General features: G+C 38.1%; 1 protein-coding gene across 1 annotated transcript; it reads left to right on the top strand.

Moving 5' to 3' along the window:
* Positions 1–748: 748 nt before the first annotated feature.
* Positions 749–8601, top strand: LOC104505069 (EF-hand calcium-binding domain-containing protein 4B-like; the record flags this gene model as incomplete). The annotated part of the gene is made up of 6 exons (XM_010151010.1): positions 749–893; positions 3911–4022; positions 4611–4657; positions 5156–5304; positions 6093–6239; positions 8511–8601. Coding segments are annotated over 6 exons (691 nt in total), but the record flags the coding sequence as incomplete, so codon positions are not given.
* Positions 8602–11249: the final 2648 nt, after the last annotated feature.

Below are 11249 nucleotides of genomic sequence, written 5' to 3'. Positions count from 1 at the left end.
AGTAGTACTTGTATATATTAATTTGATCAGAATCGAGCTATGTTCCTTGGTAATAGTCAAATGTTTCTCAAAATACTTCTCTGTTAAAAATTATCAAATTTGTGGCTACTTTAGGTAGACCTATTTAGAAGAACAGAAATACAAGTTCAAGATGCTGATATGAAATCAAGTTGTTGCATAACATCTGAGGCCTGGTACGCATGTTCTTGGCCTGTCACAGATGCAAATGTACCTCAGTGAAACAGACTGTTTCTCTATTTGGTTTACCCACATGATAATGAGTTAAGATCATACAGCATCAGATGAGGTATGACAGCCCATGATTAGTCAAAAGTGAATTTTTTGAGTTTTCTTGTTCATGTTAATTGATTGTCTATATTTTTTTTTTTGTTAAACTGGCTGATTTTACTTTGAGATTCCTTCTCAGTTAGTTTTATGTTCTTCCCTCAGACTTTTCCCTCCTCATCAATTGTCCCATTTGCAGTGTCTTTAGTGCAGCTCATCAAGGGTAGGCGTTTCCAAAAAGCCTTTTCTTCTAAGTTTTAGTGCCTAATTAAAGAGATGATTGCTAGGAGATTGTGGAAAACATCATTCAGAGGGTCTGTGTTGCTCTTTTCCTTACCTTCCATGCACATGTCTCAGATCAGAATTTGTGCGTAAATGGGATAGCAGCATCCCAAAATACTCCTGTGTTGAGATTGTCACAATGGACAGAACACAAGGAGACTGTGCCTGTCCTGTGCACCAGGAGATGCAGAGAAGAGCAGGACTCGAGAACAAGAGCCAGGACTGGAGAACAAGACTCAGGACTATGTGTGTTGGGAAACACACAGGAGTTCTTTCAGATTTCTGATCTGGAAGGCAAAGGCTTCATCACTCATCAAGGCATGCAGGTAAAACAAAATTGGCTATGTGAAATGCACAATGAGAGAAACTCTTAATGCCCTTAATGCATTGAGAATGTTTAATTTAAAGTTAAAAATTGTAACATCCTCCTGATAACTTTAAAGAGATATGTAGGATTTGAAATAATCTCCTTGAAGAGATTTTGCATTGCTTGCATTTGTTTCCACAGACAAAGCAACAAAAAAGGTGGAAAATCAAAGCAAGTGAAGTTTTAAAAAATGCCTTTGGAATTTAATTCCATTCTCATTGGGACAGCTGAAACTTTACTTTGTGATTTGGCACAGCATCATGATGATATTCAGTCCACCAATTCTATCCTGTGGTTTTTTTCAGCAAAATTGTGTAAATAAAGTCTTTCTCTTAGGTTTCACCTGCCGACAAAGGTGAACTCTCAGCTGGATCATATATATATATATATATATGAAATATAGAGGAACACTATTTTAACATTATTCAGTGTTCACAATAATCTTACCAAATTGCTCTTAAATTGAGGGGCCAAAATCAGATTTTCTGAAAATGTTGATTTTTTTCCCCCCGCTAAGTATCTATATAGAAAATATATTGAAAAATAGTATTGGGTGCATATTGCAGAAATTATAAGATGATTTGAGCCAGTATGTGTCAGAAAACAACAGTGTGCATAATTTCACTGTGTTAATCCATTTCTACCTCAGTACTTATGGATGAAGGAGAATTGGGGAGTGGGAGCAAATAAATTCAGCATGAAGTACTACCAACTGAAACACCTAATGTAAAATTTAGAAACCTTCCATATCCTCAGAAAAAAAGATGTGTCTGCATATAAGAAAATACAAGTGAAATGCTTTTAACTACCTATGTTGGAAAAGCAAATATCTCACAGTAAATTGCTCGGATTACTAGCTCGCAAGAGCTTTCTGTGCAGTTGTGTGTGTTGCTGAATTTTGTGATGACCTGTGCTAATTCTGCAAAGTTGAAATACTGATAATCTTAGTAACAATGCTAAGTGTGGCCCCAGTTCATCAAGTAAATTATCCTCAGGGAATTTAATGGAGAAAAATATTGGTACATTCTTCACAATCTCCTTTTTTTTTCCCCGCCCCCCCAAGAAAATGCAAGTAACAGGTGTTTTCTCCTGCAAAACGAATATAATTCCATTCACAATTTGAACCCAGCACTCCAGCTGTTGCTGGAGAAGCCTATATTAAACAGTCAGGTTTGCAGCAAGACCCACAAACAGTTGTACTGGAACCGCAAGTTGGTCTGTTTATGACATGGTCGGAGAGGACAGCCGGTTATCAGGGAGCACTCCTTCAGCATGTGCCAGAGACCTGGCGGTAGGAGTACAGTTTCTGTTTCTGAGAGTATAAAGACTAATTTGTCCGTAGTACCTTCTCCCTTACCAGTGCCACGCAGGCTCTAAGAATTTTACAAGAAAAGCAAATTTTAAAAAGTTTGCCTTTTGATCAAAGAGATTAAAATCTAAAGCCTAGGGTAGACGGGTGTATTTAAGTGGGAAACTGAAAATAGTGTCTCACTGAAGTAACATACTTAGACTGCATGTACACCAAGATTTCTTAGTTTTTTGGAAGCAGGCAGAAATGCACAATTAATCCTGCTCAGAAATCCCTTCGGGATTATTCCACGTAGTTCTGTCCTTTAGAATCTCTCTTGCTTTCCCTTCTGAAGATCACCTTGGAATTCCTTTTTCTGTCCTTCTCTCCAATTTACACAGAGTTATAATGCATACCCTAAACCCTTTGTTGCAGCTAGCAAAATCCTGGTTAATGCACTCGGGCAATTCTTATCTTGGCTGTATTGCCTGGTATATTTAATAGTGGTTTAATTGTTCCTGGAATGCAGGAGAGACTTTCCTTGGCCCTAAATCCCTTCCCCACAGTGGAGCAGATTAACACTTTTGTTCTGATGAACTTTATCAAACTATTAGCTTGCAATTTTACTATGTTGTATATACAGTAGGAGTTCAGGGAAGGGATTAAAATACTAACTAATACAGCAGAGGACTCTTCACCAATGTATATATACTATTTTGCCCCACAGTGGAGCAGATTAACACTTTTGTTCTGATGAACTTTATCAAACTATTAGCTTGCAATTTTACTATGTTGTATATACAGTAGGAGTTCAGGGAAGGGATTAAAATACTAACTAATACAGCAGAGGACTTCACCAATTCACTATTTTGCTTCCCAAGCTGAGGAAGGGTTTTACTCTTCCTAATGCTGTCTCCCAGTGGAAATCCTTGCTATTGCAGATGCTTGCCACTCAGTTCCCTCCTACTTCTTGGAAACTGTCAATACTGTTAAAACAATTACAGTAAAACTATTAGGGCCAGATTTAAAGATTTTTCTTTTTTTCTTAATGCCTGCCTTTAGATTCTCAGGAAAAAATAAGTGATTTTGTGGAGCTGGTTTCAATGGCGTTTTGTGGGGTTTTTTGGTGTGAGCACGCTGCATTTCAGAAGTAGACAGCCATGAAATACATTTAACTCGTTACAGGAACAGCAGGTTTGCTCCTTGGACCATGCAGCTTCCTTAGCTTCGATTTATTTATTTATTTACTTACACATTTTAAAGCATCTTTAATTAGGACAGTATACTCTCTATAATGTTCTTGTTTAGAGAGTCTCTTGCTTGATGAGCAAGAAGGAGCGAGGCATACAGTTCTGCTGGCAAGTTTGTCCAGCTGCATGATAACCAAGCCATTTCACCAGGATGTTGAGACTCCACCTCAAATTCTACCTTTTCCCTGTGTGATTGGAATCCATGTCACAAGGAGATTGTTTTCACTGCTTTGTCGTAAAGGATTCAAAAAGGCAAGTAATGAAGTCATAAAAGCAAATCTCTTTCAGTTGAAGTTTTTTTACTCTGTGATATATTTGAATTTTCACTCTGGGAAACAAAAGGACCTATCTTTTATGTATTATGGATATTCTGTAAAATATAGTCTTCCTCTCATCCTGTAGTACTGGGTAAAGTTGCTGCATGTTTTGTCATTCCAGAGACTGCATCCTGAGTTACCTCTTGGCCTGGAAGAGCTTCACAAAGTTTTTGTTACGTTGGATGCTGATGGCAACGGCTCCCTTACCCCAAAGGAGTTCACCACAAGATTCAGTGAGTTTAGAAAGCATGTCTCCTGTATAGAGCTGCATTCATATTCGATACTCTCCACATCAATAAAAAAACATTTTATCTTAATAGTAAACTTAATGATGTACACAGGGAGCCAGACTATTCCCTAGATATAGCAGATAAGTGTAACAGATGAAATGGTCAAATTATGTCTATAAATAGGCAAAGGGCTCCAGGGTCTTTCTGTCCTGTGTGAGGTGGCAAGCCATGGTGCAATAGGAGATGTGATATAACCATCTGAATCACACCTGCTTTAAGCCACGGAGTAGGTCTATGAACAAATTATAGAAAATCTTCCTTGGGAGAAAAAAATCTTGTGTTTTATTTCATATCAGGTCATAAGACCTGATAGGATAACGTAAGACAATGTTGAAAATGTGTTAACACCACTGTCCTTACAGCAGTAGGAATGCCATCGACAAGAAATTAATTCTCAAGTGATGTTACTTATTTCAAAACAAAACAGGAGAAAACAATTATTATTACTGCATGATGGGAGCTGACTGGTTCTTTGTAACTGCCTGTTTTGCAACAGCATTCTTACAGTCATGTTCCCTGTGTTTGTGAAAGGTTGTTTTCTCCCCAGCTGTGAAGTTCCAGATAAGATGACAATGGAAGTTAGTGAGACTGTGATTGGTTGTTTATGCAGATTCAGTTTTGTACTTAAATTTTAGCTCTGCTAACTATAATCATCAGGTTTAAGCATTTCCTTTAGAAAATATCATCTCTTTTATCTGTGAATTGTAACATTAAATCTCCATTTAAATACTATGTGTAGGCCCAGTAAATAGGACCTTCGTATTTGTTTGCAAATCATCAATAATTTCTAATTTTAATTCTCTCATGTTGCACCTCTCCCATTTTAGAGCTAGATGAAATATCTTAATAAAGAGTAAGCCATGGCTCATCTTTCTGTTCATTTGCCATGCCTCATCTTTCTGTTTCATTATGTTTCCTTTTCTTGTACACAAGTATAGGTGTTTCCCTCACAAATTACATTTACTGTAAAATTTGATCTTTAGTATGTTGCTTTTCAATAATATTGCTTCTTATAGTAAATTCTGAAAGTGCTAACGTGTAATTTCTAATTCTTACGTCACTTTCTTCTGGAGCAGATTGCTTTGAAAAATGAGATGATGCAACACTTAGAAGGTGAAACAGCCTGCCCATTTAAATGTGAAGAGAGCATGAGTGATGATGAGGATGAAGAATTCCAGTTCTCAAATCTGATACATCTGCTTGGAGCTAAAAAGGTTTCGAACAAGTTAGTCTTTACAGCAATAGTAATAGATTGTATGATCTGTATGATTCTGCTGTGGGTTTGATTTTAATGGAATCCAAGATGAATGACGAGAACCAAGGCTGCTCAGTAACACAGTGATTCTTAAAAAAATTAATTTTTTTTAGAATCAGGTTTAAATTGAAAGCAGGGAGGTTTAGATTAGATATCAGGAAGAAGTTCTTCCCGGAGAGGGTGGTGAGGCACTGGGACAGGTTGCCCAGAGAAGCTGTGGATGCCCCATCCTTGGAAGTGTGGAATTAGAATTGGTTGAAAATGAAAGTAGACAGTACACATGCAAGTAGTTAACTTGTCTGAGTAACTTAGGAGACTGAGTCTCATTCATTTCTCAGGAGGGAGTGTTTTTTCTTAGCTTTCCCACTGCCCTCTCCCCCCTAGATTTGTGGGAACTTCTTTACTTCTAATAGAAGTGCCAGGATGGTACAGTGTCTGTCATCTGTCTTTCTTATCCGTTCCCATTTAGATGTTGTATCTGGTAAGGCACCCACTAAACAAGCAGTTCCTATGACTCTCTGCAGTCATCCATAACAAAACTTTATGATGCTTTTGAATAAATGCAATTTTCATCATTTTCCGTCCACCTCATCCTTTTCAAATCCGGCACTGCTTAAGTAGCTCTTGTTTTTAACAAACCTTGTGTTCTGACTAGTGATACCCTGAAGTCTTCATCCACTAGGAAGGGTTCTGTGAACATTAATTGCAGCCTGAGAAATGTTCTCTCTTAATGATTCCTTTATGATCTCTTCTTTCAGTCAGAGTGATGTGAAGCAACCTTGTTTGCAGCTGAGAAAAGACAATCCTCATTTACTTTCCAGTTTTGAAGAGTTCCTGTTCAGAATTTTTTCTGAGCTCCAAGAAGTAGGTAATGAAAAGAACAGTTTGGAATGTGTTCTGGAAAGGTTAATACTTCTTTTTGTTAGACTGTGCGTGTAGTTTTACAACTATCTTACCTACTGTTTGAACCTTTGTAATTAAGAAGATATTTCAGTGAAGAATTGAGGACTATAATTACGAGTTTTCAAAATGTAAAATTTTATTAGTCATGAAGAGTACCAGTAAAATTATTTATAATGCAGAACTGGCTGAAATTAGCTTTTCCAGTTACATATTTTGTTGACAGAATTTTTTTTGCAGATGTCTATTATAGGTGTCTATGCAAAATGTCTGTATAAGATTTCTATTATGGATACTTATGTGAGCACAAATACAGGGTGAGCAGAGAATGAATTGAGAGCAGCCCTGAGGAGAAAGATATAGGGGTGTTGGTTGATGAGCAACTCAACATGAGCTGGCATTGTGTACTTGCAGCCCAGAAAACTAACTGTACCCTGGGTTACACCAGAAGTGTGACCAGCAGGTCAAAAGAGGCAATTCTAGGAAAAAAATGTTGGTAACTTTTAAATAGTCTTGAAGACTTTGCATATTGTACTGTCTACTGCTTACCCTCTTACAGATACTAGTACTTTTGTCCTCTGAACATGTACATTATGGCACTCTGCATGCTTAGTGCATGACTATTTTATTACTTAGTAACAGGCCATATTTTTTTCTAGCATTAAAGATCTGCTTTAGTATTTCAGGTAAACTGACCCACTCTGTTTGTCAGATATTAACCTCACCTCAGTTTTATATTTTATTTTAAGCAGTTAAGATGATTGTGGGAGAAGAAACTTAAAACCTACTACTTTATGTCTTAGTTAACGAGTTTCCACAAAGATTCCTAACAAGCTATCAAATATATTCCTGATACATTCACAGAGAGGTCTATCAATGCATCATACATATTCTGTGCCAATATAATCATGGACTTTTTCCTTTTAGGTGATCTGTAATTCAGGTTCAGTGAAACAACAGCTGAAATACTGCTGATGACTTTTTACAAAGAACTGAATACACTTTAGGAAAACAAAGCAAGTGGCTACATTTTTATCCCAGAATTGGTATTCTTCTCCTCGATGGCGTTTATCATCGTAAAGGAATTGATGATGAGCTGTTGCCTATACTTGTAGATTTTAAGGCAAAATAAAAATTTTAAAGAGGTTTAAACCCTCTCCTTTTAAAAACACTAATTTGCTTCATTATTTCTTTTAATTTAAACAAAAACGAGAGACTTTTACTCCAGTAATATATCAACCCAAATACTGTACATATATATCTGGTGTGGTGCTGGAATCAGCAAAAGCAAAACTGCACTGAAAGTGTGGGCTGGTTTGGCAGCTATACAGTTGATCTAATTTTTGTTTGCCAGTGTAAGTTAGTTCTCCTTGATTTTCTGATATTTATATTTAATTTTAAGTGCTAATTTAAAATTAGATGGCTTCTTAAATTTAGCAGTGGTGTTTTTTAAATAATAGGGTGGTGTATTGAGTGGGCAAAAAAGCTGTAGATTAACTTCATTGCAGATAAATATAAGGAAGATAAAATAATTTGTCATGCTTACGGAGTGCTGAGCTTGGAACGGGCAGTTGCAACACTGGAGAAAGCCCCTAGGGTCATTGCAGACAGCTTCCTTAAATTGTTAGTTCAGAGTGAAATGGCAGCCAAAAAAACCCAGAAAAATGCTATGCATGATCAGGAAGGGTACTGAGAACATGACATGTTCTGGAAAGCAAGTTTTTGCTACCAAATAGAATCTTGATGCACCCACATCTTGAGTACTGAGTGAAGTTCTGGTCTCTGCAACAAAGAATGCAGTGGAATGAAGAAAAGTAGAGAGAATGACAAATCGGTAGTGAAAGGAATAGAACAGCTATTCTGAGAGAGCTATTTTTAAAAGGTAGGATCTCTTGAGTGAGGAGGTAAAGGCTGGAGTGAGATAAGATAGACTTTTACAAAACCATGAGACCACTAGCTAGGCTGAATTCTGTTATCCTTCAAACCCCTAGCAGTAGAACCAAGGGGCATTTAATAAAGCTAATAGGAAGTCGGCTTAAAACAGATGAGAAAGAGACCTTTTTCTTCTAATAGCAGATAAAATATTCAGCTGCCATTAGCTCTGTCTGCTCTTGTGCTTTGCGTTTGAAAGGCAAACCTAGTATAAGAAAAAAGAAGAACCCTAGAATGTTCTCTGAAGTCTTGTAGGCAGAAATGTGGAGCTTAGCTCATAATGTGAGCCATGACTTGAAGTAATGCTGCAAACACCCACTTAATATACTTTTATCTCTTATTAGGAAAATTGCTGCTTATGATGAAGAAATTAAACATCTCTGTGAGGAAATGGAACAGCAAATCAAAAAGGAGAAGAAACAGTTTCTCTTGAAAGTGCGTGTCTCATTGTTATTGTGGGAGTGGATTCTGCTCCCACTTCCAGTGAGACTCATTATGGGTGTGAAACAAAAGCCCACAAAATGTGTTTCAAAACACAGTAAGAAAAAGCATAGTTCACCTTGCTACTGCTTTTGTACTGATCCAAGCTCTGCAACTTCAAACTACGTGACTTGTTGGACGAGAGGAGCACTGATGTCCTGTGCTCAGTGGTTGGCATACACTAGCAGGTGGCATTCTTTTGAAAGTCAACAGAACTACAACCTCATTGTATTGTCGATGCTTAAATAAGTCCAACTTCCCGTCACAGTTAGGAAAAATCCTCTTTGAGGTGGTGGAGAGCAGCACTAATCCTGTTGAGTTCTGCAGTCTCTGCTTTTGAGAGGGAATAAGTTCTCACTGAAGAGATAAAACAGATAAACCAAACTGTGGTAATTTCTGAAACCATCACAGCTATATGCAAAATAAACATAGGTTGGATTGTCTTGACGATGCCATGGTGCTTCCAGAAAAACTGACAATGATTTCCCTTTTCTTACAAAGTCTCAACTTTTATTGTCTGTCCTTTGGATTTGTCTGTCCTGTTTTTTTCTAAAGACAAGGAATCTAACAAGAGCTCTCAGTATACTCCAGGAAAGAGTCATCTTAGAATCATTTAGGTGGGAAGGCATCTATGCTGCTCCTAACATTCAAACTACATCAGGTTGCTCGGGAACTTGTGTGAGTTTTGAGTACACAAATGATGGAGATTCCACAGCTGCCCTGGGTGGCCTGGGACAACCAATCATGAGCTACTGGCTTTTTTTTTTTTGGTCTTGACAGCAGTCATATAAATGAAACCAATATATGGTTTCAAACAATGTTACACAAAGTGTTGCCAAAACTAGTGGACATCCATCAGTTATTGCCTCCATTCTCAATCAAATATGATACCTAAAATAAAATCCTTTTATGATCCATATATGTTTCCTGACATGAAGTGTGTTAGAGCAAAAAGATTCCTGTCTAAGGAATCAGTCTTTTCACTTGCCTCACAGAGTAGTGAACCTGACTCATAAATTTCAAGTTCTTTCCATTCCAAGCTGAGAACAGTCTTTAGTGTTGGATGAGATGAACCCTTTATATAAAGTTCATTTGTCAGCTGAAGGATAAAAAGTATTTGCAACTTTGCCTGACAGCAGTTGTTGTATGCTCTTAATAGCTCACAACTGAAGTCACATTGAAATACCTAAAACAATTCCTTTTCCATAAGATTGCTGGATCTCCTAATTAGTTGTATATTTGAGGTAAAGCCATTTCTTTCAAGCTTTTTTCATTAAAGCTCCCACTGAAGCTATTTACAGTGTAGTCATCATTCACACTAATGGATGTCACACATGCAAGAAGTATTGTTTCTTGGCATGACTAATTTGGGATTTGGGGAGACCTGACTGTTAAATTCTTTCTCTAATGCAAAGTCTCACAAACCCTGCAGAGATGCATTGATGCCATATAAAAGAGAAAATATTATGGCTTGAATGAAGAGCAGCTCCTGAAGAACACATTTAAAGAAATTGGTAATATGCAAATAAGTACAGATTGTAGCTATTTAAGATACTTGATATCTTGCTGAGTAGAGGTTGTACAAAAGGGGCAGTTAGCTTGTTTTTTCACTTGGATATATATATTCTTTCACATAAGAAGCCAGTTAACATGCATTTGATTACCCTATTATGTGTACTGCTGAAGGGAAAAAGCATGTAGGAACCACTGCTGTCTTGAAGGAGTTATTTTTGTTTAGAGGCGTTTTCCTGGGGACCGTTGAGAGTAGAAGACACTTGTGGAAGAAGGACAGATTCTCAGCAGATATGAACTGCTGGAACATGATTTTCCTCAGGGAAGACCTGACAATTTGTCTCGTCTTAGAAGTGTCTGAAGGAGTAATCCCAAATAGGACTGGGAGTTCCCAGTGTCACATCCTATACAGAGAGGCGGGAGAAATGGCTCAGATTCACTGATTCCCTCAGTTGGAATAGGGTATATACAACACCTGAGGTCTTTGAGTAAACAAAACCTTTTATTCCAAAGTTGGGCTCATTGGTAAACAATTGGGTAGCAGAAATGCTTATTGCTCGCCACGCATGTGGGGGGTTTATGCCTTGCGTTACTTACTTGAAAAAGATAAATGGACAAAAGGAAAGGGAAAAGGAGGAGAGTGGGAGAGAGAGATCACCGGTCTGGGATCCAGCACTGGTCAAGCCAACGGGGGTCTCTGTCTGTAGCAGCGCTCATCCAGAAGTTCCCATTACATGGCACTTGTGCTCCCCTTTTATGTTTGTTGCTTTGTGCGGACCACCCCTTTCAGGAAAGTTTAATTTCTGGGATGTTGAGGGTTTGAGACACCTCTCAGTAGGACCCAGGTAGTCTCCACTCCCCCCGTGTGCACAGGAGGGAGCAGCTTTGCTGAAAGCAGGGCTGACCTGTCTCCTCAAGGTTCCCTCCATACCTGCATCCTCTGATGGACCAGACAAGTCTCCACCACCTTGGGGTGCACAAGTTTTGCCTCTGTTCATCAACTCTCTTATCCTACCGCTCTTAGAAACAGTTCTGTGTTTCAGGGATTACAGATTGATGAGTGCCAGGCTGGATGGCTGCACTCAGAGAGT

The sequence above is a fragment of the Eurypyga helias genome, unplaced genomic scaffold, assembly GCF_000690775.1.
Source record: "Eurypyga helias isolate BGI_N326 unplaced genomic scaffold, ASM69077v1 scaffold14344, whole genome shotgun sequence".
In the NCBI taxonomy this organism is placed as follows: Eukaryota; Metazoa; Chordata; class Aves; order Eurypygiformes; family Eurypygidae; genus Eurypyga; species Eurypyga helias.
This window is presented reverse-complemented; position numbering and strand designations above follow the sequence as displayed.